This window comes from Schistocerca serialis, chromosome 9, assembly GCF_023864345.2.
Source record: "Schistocerca serialis cubense isolate TAMUIC-IGC-003099 chromosome 9, iqSchSeri2.2, whole genome shotgun sequence".
NCBI lineage: Eukaryota > Metazoa > Arthropoda > Insecta > Orthoptera > Acrididae > Schistocerca > Schistocerca serialis.
In genome coordinates this window covers 260,441,497-260,455,745 of record NC_064646.1, presented here as the reverse complement: position 1 = coordinate 260,455,745, position 14,249 = coordinate 260,441,497, and the positions used below count along the sequence as shown (strand labels likewise).

The following is a 14,249-nucleotide window of genomic DNA, read 5'->3' as shown; positions in this document are numbered from 1 at the left end:
AAATAGTAAATCCAAAATAAGATCCTCCTCCTGTGGCAGAAATAATAGATTGCTGTCTAAACACTAAGGCACACTTTCTGTTTGCTCCAAGACATAAAAGCTGAAGTCAAAAACAGCAGCAGATGGATGGCCAACAACGCACATTTTATGAACATAATTAACACCACTATCTCAAAAGCACAGAAACCACATGTGGTTTGTGTTTTACATGCACGTCATTACAGTACAACGACTATGAGGTAGTATAAATCCATGCTTGTATATAAAAATATCCCATTTAAATCATATAGATATTTAATGATACCACAAAAACGTTAAATCTATAAGCATAGATAAGAAGATGGAGAGTTAATTTTGCCTCCTTTCAACTAGTGTTTACAGTATTTATACATGGCCACCACACTTTAGTTTCCACTTTTGAATTAAAAAATCTTTAGCTATCTATATTCAATGGTCAGGATTTCTTTTATACTTCCAACAATGCATCCAATTCAAATCATAACCTATTTCCTCTATTTATTGTGAACAACAATGATTGAATTGTCTTATTGGCAATTCACCTTACAAGCTGGTACTGGTTGTAATACTGTGTTGAAATACAATACTGTGATGGAATAGAAGCAATACACTTTAGATCAACTGAATCATTACACACTACAGTGAGATCACAAACATAACTTATATACAGCATGCAGATAAGTAAACTAAACTGAATGGAAACAAACAGAAAGGAGTACAACAGAGAAAGTGGAAAGGAAAGAAAGGTAGAATGTTCCTTCATAGGCAGTTAGTAAATTTATGTAAGTTGGGTAGGAATGCTCTACTTGAGATTAGTGGTTTATTAGTATTTCTTGCAGTCTCACTGTTTAGACTTTTAACATGTTCCAATGCCCTATAACAAATGTTGTCATAAACATGGATCATAGGTACTGTGCATTAACAAGAGGAACGATAAGAGAGAGGTATAATGCTGAGTGTTTTTGTATCACTTAAATACCAAACCTGGGCTTTCTGGTGTGACAATAATGCCCAAAACTGTCAGAGGCTATAAGAAGTGGTAGGGATATTGCAAATTACATATCAAATCAAAGACTGAAGCTACAGCCCTACTCTATGAGGTGAAAAGTGAGATATTCTTAGTAAGAAAATGAGCAAAACAGAAAATGACAAAGTCATAGTGTGTGTGTGACAGTTCTTTTACCAATTACTGTTATAACAAATAGGTGTCAAGCGATTATTATGCACAACAAATGCTTATGAAGTGACTGTGGGTGGGGGAAAAAAAAAAAAAAAAAACACATACCCAACAGGACCAGCCGCAAGAACAAGTCGCTCAAGATCCAGTCCACTAAACAAGACATAGATGCCACCATTCAGTTTTCCTAGCATTGAGCTAGCAGGAACCTTGCAGTCCTCAAAAATCAATTCCCCTGTTGGAGAACCACGCATGCCAAGTTTGTCCAGCTTCTGTGCTGTACGGAAACCCTCCATACCTCGCTCCACAATAAATGCTGATATGCCATGTTGTGGCTTTGCCGCATTTGGATCAGTACGGGCATATACCTAAAGAAGATCGATATTGAATTTAAACTTTAATAATTAAGCCAGAAAAAAATTGATATACAAAACACTAACAATTATAAAGGACACACTTAGAGTTTAAGAACTATTGATAAAGGTAAGCAGAAGCAGCAGCACAGATAATCCACTTTGCAAGTTTGAACAATTTGCAATTACTGGATTGATAGGTGGGCTCCGCTGTTGCAATATGTGTAGCATTCAATTATTGTCAACTACAGGGACAAAATGGATACATTGGAACAAATTTAAAGTGAGTTCACAATTAGGCACCTTCATTTGACTTTTGGAGAAATTCACCAATTTTATTCTTCCATGGTAATGGTTTTCCAATGACTCTGTAACTGCATACAACACCAATAATAAAATTCTGTTGCAAAGGAAAGCCGATCTGGAAACGCATCAAAACAGCTACTAGAGATAAAGCATTTTGAGCTGGAGAATAGTTGAAACGAATGCTTGCTGTACCTGCATGCATATTCATTGTAGTGGGATTTGATCAATGGCTCTCCTCTGATGGACTCACACGGCTGAGTGCACCCCATACAAGTCTTCCCACCAAGGAAAAATCCATGAATCCATGATAGTGCCAAAAACTGAGTCCTGGTCCTCCACATTGCATTCAGCTATACTGAGAATTCAGCTACAGAGATGGTCAGAGACCAGATGCAACATCTTGCACATCTAATTCTAAGATTTTGGTCTATGCCTGTATTTGTGACAATTTTCTTAAATTTCATGAAAACATTTTAGCCATTCTCTGTGTGATGTTTTATCTCCATGCCTGATCTCCAATCTTCACAGCACCACATAGTCAAACTTTTCTACCTTTTGTATTAAGGAACCAAAGAATTGTAGATCTGTATTTGTGAAGGAGTAGGGCTGTCAAGCAACAGTCATAAAATGCATCTCTCTGGTGTTAAAATTCAGGCCTAGATTACCACTGTAACCTCCTACTAAATTAACAAGCTGTTGAGATGATTAAATTATCTGCAGTCAATGCTGTATCACCAATATAGTATCATCAGCACAGCAAACATTGTTGATGAAGACTCCATTGTCTTTTTACTACGCCTAACAGAAAACAAAATATGGAAAATACCCAAGACATGGAAAGATAGTTCAAAAGCGAAGCAACTTTTTCAGTCCTGTTTGTGCATCTGCCCTCCATCCAACATTTCAACAACATGGGGAGAGGTTACGTTTACCACCCGTTATTTGCATTATAAAACAGATTTAAAGACTCTCATTAAGTACAGCTAATAAACCACAGCATGCTAAAAAATCTGAGCATGGAACTTCTTCATTAACTATTCTTCATTATTTTTAACACAGTATCAGGTAGTTAGGAAGTGTAATTTTACAACATTAGTTTACTGAAACTGCAATAGTTCTTACACGGAAGGAAAGTTGTAATTTAATGTCTCATTCAAGTACCTGTCGACTGAGCATGAGCTAAGCTGGGTAACGACAGAAAATATAATGGTCTTTTCAAATGAATTACCTTAATTCATAGTAACCACAGAAAACATAAATACACAGTATGTGATCAAAAATATCTGGACGTCTGGCTGAAAATGAATTACAAGTTCATGGTGCCCTCCATCAATAATACCAGAATTCAATACGGTGTTGGCCCACTATTAGACTTGATGACAGCTTCCATACTCGCAGGCATACGTTCAATTAGGTGCTCGAACGTTTCTTGGGGAATGGCAACCCATCCTTCACGGAGTGCTGCACTGAGGAGAGGTATCAATACCAGTAGGTGAGGCCTGGCACAAAGTCAGCATTCCAAAACATCCCAATGGTGTTCTATAGGATTCAGGTCAGGACTACGTGAAGGGAAGTCCATTACAGGGATGTTATTGTGATGTAACCACTCCGCCACAGGCCGTGTATTATGAACAGTTGCTTGATCATACTGAAAGATGCAACTGCCATCCCCGAATTGCTCTTCAACAGTGGGAAGCAAGAAGGTGCTTAAAACATCAATGTAGGCCTGTGCTGTGATAGTGCCACACAAAACAACATGGGGTGCAAGCTCCCTCCATGAAAAACATGACCACAGCGTAACACCACCGCTTCCGAATTTTACTGTTGGCACTACTCACGCTGGCAAATGGTATCAACTGGACATTCACCATACCCAAACCCTGCCACTGGATCGCCACATTATGTGCCGTGATTTGTGACTCCATAGAACATTTTTTCCACTGTTCAATTGTAGTGCCCCCAGAATTTTACGAGTCTGAAGACACTTGTGTTCCAGCTGTTTCGAACACGCGTTATTTTAAAGCAGGGCGTAAGGATGAGCATGGGATACTGCACCCATTTATTGTTTGTGCAGGCGAAACTGGAAGGGAGAAAATTCGTCGGCACTGGCAAGTGTTCAGTGTGACCTGCGAAGAATAAACACATATAGCCCAGAAGCTCTGTGGCCGGCTGCAAAGAGAGATGTAGTTTTGTATTGTTGAAAAACAAATGGAGTGACTCGAGATAGTGACTGTTTAGTAGACATTGAACTGCTGTTGAGAGTATGTGGACTGAAAGTGGATAGTCAGCCACGATAAAAGCTTATGTATTAATTGTGTCCAAAAATGTTTAATTAACTGATCTTGGGTGCTCGGTAATGTGTGGGCTTACGTCATAAAGTTTTTTTGTTTTTCTTTTGTACAAAGTGGAAATAAATATGTTCCGGTGCATTGAATGATATTCCACGAGTAGCCCATTTTTAAATAAGGAGAGAGAGAGAGAGAGAGAGAGAGAGAGAGAGAGAGAGAGAGAGAGAGAGAGAGAGAGAGAGAAAATTTCCCCTTCCTAGCAATGAAATCTTCGGAGAAGCATCTGGTGCTAGCAGAAGACATCGGCACTGCAAGAAAGCAGAACCAGCATTCTTCAACAAGTAAGTCCACGAAAACGCTTAAGCTGTATAGAGGGAGCTTAACATTACACCGGGCCACCGCACAATCGTCCAATGTTTACGGTCCCTACTCCAAGCGAGGTGTCGTTTGACATCTACTGATGTGATGTCTGGCTTATGAGCAGTCCCTCAACCTGAAATCCAAGTTTTTCTCACTTTTCACCTAACTGTTATAGTACTTGCAGTTGATCCTGATGCAGTCTGGAATTCCTGTGTGATTGTTTAGGTAGATGTCTGCCTATTACACATTACGACCCTCTTCAACTGTCGGCGATCTCTGTCAGTCAATACACTAGGTCAGCCTGTACGCTTTTATGCTATGTGTGTCCCTTCACTTTTGCACTTCACTGATATCGGAAACAGTGGACCTAGGGATGTTTAGGAGCATGTAAATCTTGCTTACAGACGTATGACACAAGTAACACCCAATCACTTTACCACAACAAAGTCCATGAGTTCCACGGAGTGCCCCATTCTGCTCTCTCACAATGTCTAATGACTACTGATGACACTAAAATGAAGTATGTGGCAGTAGGTGGCAGCACAATGCACCTATATTAAAAATGTATGCTTTTAGGGGTGTCCAGATACTTTTGATAACAGAGTGTAGGTCCCTGGATAGGAATCTGAAACTTATTTGGTTTATTACAAGGAAAGATCTGCAAACGAAAAATTTAAGTTTCTAATGTAGACTACGAAGACAATAATAAATGTGAAGTGAATTTTCTATCAATGCTTGACAGAAGATGACAAGACAATTGGCAGGCACACGCATGCACATGAAAATCCCCCCGCCACACACACACACACACACACACACACACACACACACACACACACACACACACACACAGATGGTGACTCAATACCTCTATTACTGGGCGAGTTGTTATCTTTACAGCTCAATTATTTGCATTTTGCCACAATTTTATGCACACTGAAGCTGCATGTGTGATTGTCTGGGCAAGACTCAGCATCAGAGGTGGGCATAAAATGATAACGGATCCTTCTATCGCCCAGCAGACTCTTCTCTTGATGTAACTGAAAGCTCTGGAGAAAACCTCAGTTCACTTGTACATAAGTTCCCCAATTATACTGAAATCACTGATGGAGAGTTTAATCAGTCAACAATCAACTGGAAAAATCACAATTTTATCAGTGGTGGCTGTGGTAAGACATCCTGTGAAATAGTACTAAATGCCTTCTCTGAAAACTACCTAGAACAGATAGTTAGGAACCCCATTCATGATGGGAACATATTGGATCTAATGACAACAAATAGGCCTAACCTCTCTGAGGATGTCCCCATTGGAAATGGTATCAGTGATCATGACAGTTGTGGCAACAATGATGACCAAAGTACAAAGGACAACTAAACCAAGCAAAAAGATATATATGTTCAATAAACTAGACAAAAAAAATCAGCAGTGCAAATCTCAATGAGGAACTTGAACTTCCAGCACAGGGCAGGTGATAAAGAGGAACTATGGCTCAAGTTTAAAAGAATAGTTGACCATGCACTGGATAGATATGTTCCCAGTAGAACAGTTCATAATCGGAGGGACCTGAATGGTACACAGTCACTATAAAAGTACTTCTTCGAAAACAGAGATTAGTGTATAATATGTGTAAACCAAAGCGTGGGGCTATACTAGAGAGATACTGAATGAAACGCATTTGGCTGTCAAGAGATCAATGCATAAAGCCTTCAATGACTACCACAGCAGAATACTGTCAAGTAACCTTTCACAGAACCTAAAGAAATTCTAGTCCTATGTAAAGGCTGTTAGTGGCACCAAAGTTGGTGTCCAGGCCCTAGCGAATGAGACAGGAACTGAAATTGTGGGTAACAAAGCAAAAGCTGAAATGCTTAACTCAATTTTCAAATGTTCCTTTACAAAGGAAAACCCAGGAGAATTGCCCCAATTTAATCCCTGTACCACTGAAAAGATGAATGAAAGAAGTATTATTGTCAGTGGTGTTGAGAAACAGCTGGAATCGTTAAAACTGAACAATGCTCCAGGTCCCGATGGAATCTCTGTCAGATTCTATACTGAATTTGCGGCTGAGGTAGTTCCTCTTCTAACTGTAAACAAAACACCATGCCCCTTCTTAGAAAAACACACAGGTCACCCACATCTCCAAGAAGTACAGTAGAAGTGATCTACAAAACTACTGTCAGACATCCTTGACATCGATTTGTTGTTGTATCTTAGAACATATTCTGAGCTTAAGCATAATGAGGTATGTTGAACAGATTGATATCTTCAGTGCCAACCACCATGGATTTCAAAAACATATATAATATGAAAACCAACTTACACTTTTCTCACACAACATACTGAAAGCTTTGGATCAAGGCCACCAGGTAGTTTCAGTATTTCTTGATTTCCGAAAAGCATTTGATGCAGTAACGCACCTACACTTATTGTCAAAAGTATGATCATACAGGGTATCTAATGAAATTTGTGACTGGATTGAGGACTTTTTGATAGGGAGGACACCGCATGTTATCTTGGATGGAGAGTCATCATAAGATGTAGAAGTAACTTCAGATGTGCCCCAGGGCAGTGTGTTGGGACTCTTGCTGTTCATGTTGTATACTAATGACCTTGCACACAATATTAATAGTAACATCAGACATTTTGCAGATGATGAAGTTACCTATAATGAAGTTAGGTCTGGAACAAGCTGCATAAATATCCAGTCAGATCTTGATAAGATTTCAAAGTGGTGCAATGATTGGCAACTTACTTTAAATATTCAGAAATGTAAAAATGTGCACTTGACAAGATAAAAAAACGTGGTATTCTATGACTATAATATCAATGAGTCACTGTTTGCTTTACCTGGGTGTAACACATGTAGGAATTTGAAATGGAATGATCACAAAGGCTCAGTTGTGCATAAAGCACATGGTAAGGTTTGGTTTATTGGTAGAATACTGAGGAAGTGCAGTCAATCTACAAAGGAGGTTGCTTAAAATTCACCTGTGCAACCAAGCCTAAAATGCTGGATAAAACTCACGGGCTAGTTTGTAGATCACACACGTAAATTCACCCCCTCCCTCTTCTGATGGATCAGCCTACTTTAACTCATTTCGCAGTGTGTGGCTTAACCAAGTCATTCTCTTGACTTACAAGTAGAGCCTGTAAATACAACCCCAAATTGTTGGTATATGGTATAAGAAATTTTATTTTCCATGTTGTAGACACATCATTCAGTTTATACTGATTCACAGCTGTCTATGAGATTTGGTGGGGCAGTTTCAGAAAACAAAAGCACTTCAAGGCTATCAGTATACTATTTGGGAAGAACAGTATTAAGACAGCATCACGTCTCATTAAGTCCAAAGATGAATGGAAATAAGAACCTAACATGGGAAAAAGTTATCTGCTAGGAATGGAGATACTGCTGCTATTCTTTGGGTTTCATATGCACTTATGTGTGAAATATTCAAGATTTGAATGTTAGCACCGATTACTGAAAGGAGGCAGAGAGGTTAAGGGTGACTTGCTGCTCCCTCCTCCTATATCTCCCTACTTTTTCTTGTCTTGAAAAGGCCTCCTTCCGAAGTACAAAACACATACACATTAACACAAGCACAACTCACACACACGTGGCCACTGTCTCTTGCTGCAGTGGCCAGTGGGAGATAACACATAAAAAGGTTAAGGAAATCAGCATTTGTCTACATTCATATTCTGCAAACCACCATCAGTGCATGGCAGTTGGTATGTCCCAAGGTACCAGTTATTAGGGTTTCTTCCCATTCCCCTCACTTATGGAGCACAGGAAGAGTTATTGTTTGATGGCCTCTGTAAATTATGTTATTATTCTAATCTTGTCCTAACAAAACCTATGTGAGCAATACGTAGGGGGTTGTAATATATTCCTAAGAGTCATTTAAAGCTGGTTCTTCAAACTTTTTAGTAGAATTTCTTCAAATAGTTTACATCTATCTTGAAGAGCCTGCCAGTTCAGTTTATTCAGCATCACTGTAACACTCTCCCATGGGTCAAACAAACCTGTAACCATCTGTGCCCCCCTTCTCTGTATACATTCAATACACCCTGTTAGTCCTATATGCTACGGGTCCCACACACTCAAGCAATATTCTAAAACCAGTCCTGTGAGTGATATGTCAGCAATTTCGTTTATAGACTGATTGCAATTCCTCAGTATTCTACCAATAAACTGACGTCTACCACCTGCTTCACTCACAACTGAGCCTATATTATCACCCCATTTCATATCCCTACAAAGCGTTACACCTAAGTATTTGTAGAGTTGGCCGATTCCAACTGTGACCGACTGATATGAAAGTCATAGGATACTATATATCTAAAAACACAGATGATGTGACTTACCAAATGAAAGTGCTGGCAGGTCGACAGACACACAAACAAACACACAAAATTCAAGCTTTCGCAACAAACTGTTGCCTCATCAGGAAAGAGGGAAGGAGAGGGAAAGACGAAAGGATGTGGGTTTTAAGGGAGAGGGTAAGGAGTCATTCCAATCCCGGGAGCGGAAAGACTTACCTTAAGGGGAAAAAAGGATGGGTATACACTCGTGCACACACACACATATCCATCCACACATATACAGACACAAGCAGACATATTTAAAGACAAAGAGTTTGGGCAGAGATGTCAGTCGAGGCAGAAGTGCAGAGGCAAAGATGTTGTTGAATGACAGGTGAGGTATGAGTGGCGGCAACTTGAAATTAGCGGAGATTAAGGCCTGGTGGATAACAGGAAGAGAGGATATATTGAAGAGCAAGTTCCCATCTCCGGAGTTCGGATAGGTTGGTGTTAGTGGGAAGTATCCAGATAACCCGGACGGTGTAACACTGTGCCAAGATGTGCTGGCCGTGCACCAAGGCATGTTTAGCCACAGGGTGATCCTCATTACCAACGAACACTGTCTGCCTGTGTCCATTCATGCGAATGGACAGTTTGTTGCTGGTCATTCCCACATAGAAAGCTTCACAGTGTAGGCAGGTCAGTTGGTAAATCACGTGGGTGCTTTCACACGTGGCTCTGCCTTTGATCGTGTACACCTTCCGGGTTACAGGACTGAAGTAGGTGGTGGTGGGAGGGTGCATGGGACAGTTTTACACCGGGGGCGGTTACAAGGGTAGGAGTCAGAGGGTAGGGAAGATGGTCTGGGGATTTCATAGGGATGAACTAAGAGGTTATGAAGGTTAGGTGGACAGCGGAAAGACACTCTTGGTGGAGTGGGGAGGATTTCATGAAGGATGGATCTCATTTCAGGGCAGGATTTGAGGAAGTCGTATCCCTGCTGGAGAGCCACATTCAGAATCTGATCCAGTCCCGGAAAGTATACTGTCACAAGTGGGGCACTTTTGTGGTTCTTCTGTGGGAGGTTCTGGGTTTGAGAGGATGAGGAAGTGGCTCTGGTTATTTGCTTCTGTACCGGGTTGGGAGGGTAGTTGCGGGATGCGAAAGGTGTTGTCAGGTTGTTGGTGTAATGCTTCAGGGATTCCGGACTGCCACGAAGACCTAGGCTGTAGGGAAGGGACCGTTTGATGTGGAATGGGTGGCAGCTGTCGTAATGGAGGTACTGTTGCTTGTTGGTGGGTTTGATGTGGACGGACGTGTGAAGCTGGCCATTGGACAGGTGGAGGTCAACATCAAGGAAAGTGGCATGGGATTTGGAGTAGGACCAGGTGAATCTGATGGAACCAAAGGAGTTGAGGTTGGAGAGGAAATTCTGGAGTTCTTCTTCACTGTGAGTCCAGATCATGAAGATGTCATCAATAAATCTGTACCAAACTTTGGGTTGGCAGGCCTGGGTAACCAAGAAGGCTTCCTCTAAGCGACCCATGAATAGGTTGGCGTACGAAGGGGCCATCCTGGTACCCATGGCTGTTCCCTTTAATTGTTGGTATGTCTGGTCTTCAAAATGAAGAAGTTGTGGGTCAGGATGAAGCTGGCTAAGGTAATGAGGAAAGAGGTTTTAGGTAGGGTGGCAGGTGATCGGCGTGAAAGGAAGTGCTCCATCACAGCGAGGCCCTGGACGTGCGGGATATTTGTGTATAAGGAAGTGGCATCAATGGTTACAAGGATGGTTTCTGGGGGTAACGGATTGGGTAAGGATTCCAGGTGTTCGAGAAAGTGGTTTGTGTCTTTGATGAAGGATGGGAGACTGCACGTAATGGGTTGAAGGTGTTGATCTACGTAGGCAGAGATACGTTCTGTGGGGGCTTGGTAACCAGCTACAATGGGGCGGTCGGGATGATTGGGTTTGTGAATTTTAGGAAGAAGGTAGAAGGTAGGGGTGCGGGGTGTCGGTGGGGTCAGGAGGTTGATGGAGTCAGGTGAAAGGTTTTGTAGGGGGCCTAAGGTTCTGAGGATTCCTTGAAGCTCCGCCTGGACATCAGGAATGGGATTACCTTGGCAAACTTTGTATGTGGTGTTGTCTGAAAGCTGACGCAGTCCCTCAGCCACATACTCCCGACGATCAAGTACCACGGTCGTGGAACCCTTGTCCGCCGGAAGAATGATGATGGACCGGTCAGCCTTCAGATCACGGATAGCCTGGGCTTCAGCAGTGGTGATGTTGGGAGTAGGATTAAGGTTTTTTAAGAAGGATTGAGAGGCAAGGCTGGAAGTCAGAAATTCCTGGAAGGTTTGGAGAGGGTGATTTTGAGGAAGAGGAGGTGGGTCCCTCTGTGTTTTTTTTTTTTTTTTTTGTGGTTTTAGGGCGCACAACTTCAATGGTCATTAGCGCCCTTACTACGTTAAGAATGCACCGCGAGGCACAAGTTTAAAACAACAACTAAACGGGAAAACACGATAAAAGACAGACTGATAGGCAGAGGATTAAGAAACAGCATAATCAAATGTCCTTAGAGAGGTGTGTCAAATTGATAAAACGAAGGACACGAGCAGCTGCTCGTGGGTCTCGGCTAAAATAGCTTCTAAAGTACATGGCAGGTTAAGATCGAGACGCAGTGTGTTGAGATCTGTACAGGAAATTAAAATGTGGCGGACCGTCAGCAATTGCCCACATGGGCAGAACGGCGCCGGCGCAGCCGTCAGCAGATGGCGATGGCTGAACCGGCAGTGTCCGATGCGTAACCGGGCCAAAACGACCTCCTCCCGCCGAGAAGGGCGGGAGGAGGACGTCCAAGCCGTGGGAAGAGGTTTCAAGGCCCGAAGCTTGTTGTCTGTAAGTGCAGCCCAGTCAGCATGCCACAGCGATAAAATGCGCCGACAAATTACCCTGCTACAATCCGAGGAAGGGACACAACAAGAAGCTGTCCGAGGTTGGAGGACCGCAGCCTTGGCCGCGGCATCTGCAGCTTCGTTCCCAGGGATACCGACATGGCCAGGGACCCACATAAAGCTAACCGGAGAACCGACGTCCACCAGCTGCTGAAGAGAGCGTTGGATCCGGTGCACGAAAGGGTGAACCGGATACGGATCACTGAGGCTCTGGATGGCTCTCAGGGAATAGGAGCAGATGACATAAGCAGAATGTCGGTGGCAGCAGATGTAAAGAACAGCCTGGTAGAGGGCAAAGAGCTCAGCTGTGAAGACCAAACAATGGCCATGGAGCCGGTATTTGAAACTTTGTGCCCCGACAATAAAGGAACACCCGACCCCGTCATTGGTCTTTGAGCCATCTGTATAAATGAAGGTCCTATTGATGAACTTTGAACGAAGTTCAACAAAACGGGAGTGGTAGACTGAACTGGGGGTAACCTCTTTTGGGAGCGAGCTGAGGTCAAGGTGAACGCGGACCTGAGCCTGGAGCCAAGGTGGCGTGTGGCTCTCGCCCACTCGAAAGGTTGCAGGGAGTGAAAAATTAAGTTGGTGAAGGAGGCGACGAAAGCGAACTCCAGGGGGTAGCAGGGCAGAGACATACAACCCGTATTGACGGTCAAGAGAGTCGTCAAAAAAGGAGCGATAAGACGGGTGGTCGGGCATTGACAGTAGCCGGCAGGCATACCGACAAAGCAGTATATCGCGCCGGTAGGTGAGTGGCAGTTCGCCAGCGTCAGCGTGAAGACTCTCTATGGGACTAGTATAAAATGCTCCAATCGCAAGTCGTAAACCCCGATGTTGTATGGAGTTGAGGCGGCGTAAGATGGATGGCCGTGCAGAGGAGTATACGAAGCTCCCATAATCCAGCTTGGAGCGGACGATCGACCGATATAGACGAAGCAGGACGGTTCGATCTGCTCCCCACGACATACCACTGAGAACACGGAGGACATTTAAAGAACGGGTACAACGGGCAACCAAATATGACAGATGTGGAGACCAGCTAAGTTTCCTGTCAAATGTAAGACCTAAAAATTTTGTTGTCTCCACGATTGGGAGAGCAACGGGACCGAGTCGTAAGGACGGTGGGAGAAACTCTTTGTAGCGCCAGAAGTTAATACAGACCGTCTTCTCGGCAGAAAAACGGAAGCCATTGGCGACACTCCAGGAGTAAAGACAGTCAAGAGAACGCTGAAGACAGCGCTCCAGGACACGTGTACACTGCGCGCTGCAATAGATGGTAAAATCGTCCACGAAAAGGGAGCCTGATACATCAGCTGGGAGGCAATCCATTATTGGATTGATCGCGATGGCGAAGAGAGCGACGCTCAAAACTGAGCCCTGTGGCACCCCATTCTCCTGGCGAAAGGTGTCTGACAGGACAGAACCCACACATACCCTGAACCGTCGATCCATTAAAAAAGAACGAATAAAAAGAGGGAGGCGACCGCGAAGGCCCCATGTATGCATGGTGCGGAGAATGCCCGCCCTCGAACAGGTATCATAAGCCTTCTCCAAATCAAAGAACACAGCCGCGGTCGGGCGCTTCCGCAAGAAGTTATTCATAATGAAGGTCGACAAGGTAACCAGATGGTCAACAGCAGAGCGGCGCCTACGAAATCCACATTGTACATTGGTAAGTAGGCGTCGAGACTCGAGCAGCCAAACCAATCGAGAGTTAACCATTCGCTCCATCACTTTACAGACACAGCTGGTAAGCGAGATGGGTCGATAACTGGAAGGCAAGTGCTTGTCCTTCCCCGGCTTAGGAATCGGGACAACAATAGACTCGCGCCAGCATGCGGGAACATGTCCCTCAATCCAGATGCGATTATAAGTACGAAGAAGAAAACCTTTACCCGCAGGAGAAAGGTTCTTCAGCATCTGAATATGAATAGAATCAGGCCCTGGAGCGGAGGACCGTGACCGGGCAAGTGCGTTTTCGAGTTCCCGCATGGTGAATGGGGCATTATAACTTTCACGATTCGAGGAGCGGAAGTTAGGTGGCCTAGCCTCCTCTGCCTGTTTGCGCGGGAGGAAGGCAGGGTGGTAATGAGCGGAGCTCGAAACCTCGGCGAAAAAGCGGCCGAAGGCATTGGAGACATCCTCAGGGGCCACAAGGACGTCATTCGCGACCGTCAAGCCAGAAACTGGTGAGTGGACCTTAGTGCCAGATAGCCGGCGCAGGCCACCCCAGACAACAGAAGGAGGAGTAAAACTGTTGAAGGTGCTTGTGAAAGCAGCCCAGCTGGCTTTCTTGCTTTCTTTAATAATACGACGACACTGAGCACGTAATCTTTTATAATTGATACAATTCGCCACTGTAGGGTGGCGTTTAAAGGTACGTAAAGCACGTCGACGAGCACGTAAAGCGTCTCTACATGCTGCGGTCCACCAGGGGACCGGTACGCGACGTGGAGAAGAAGTTGGGTGAGGGATGGAATATTCAG

The 14,249-nt window shown here is 43.7% G+C and overlaps 1 protein-coding gene across 1 annotated transcript in view; it reads right to left on the bottom strand.

The window, feature by feature from the left end:
• Positions 1-14,249, bottom strand: part of LOC126419246 (isovaleryl-CoA dehydrogenase, mitochondrial) — a 68,870-nt gene that overhangs the window by 26,519 nt on the left and 28,102 nt on the right. Inside the window, exon 5 of the mRNA XM_050086398.1 lies at positions 1,304-1,563. Within this exon, the coding sequence (XP_049942355.1) occupies positions 1,304-1,563 (260 nt within the window). The remainder of the gene's footprint in view (positions 1-1,303; positions 1,564-14,249) is intronic.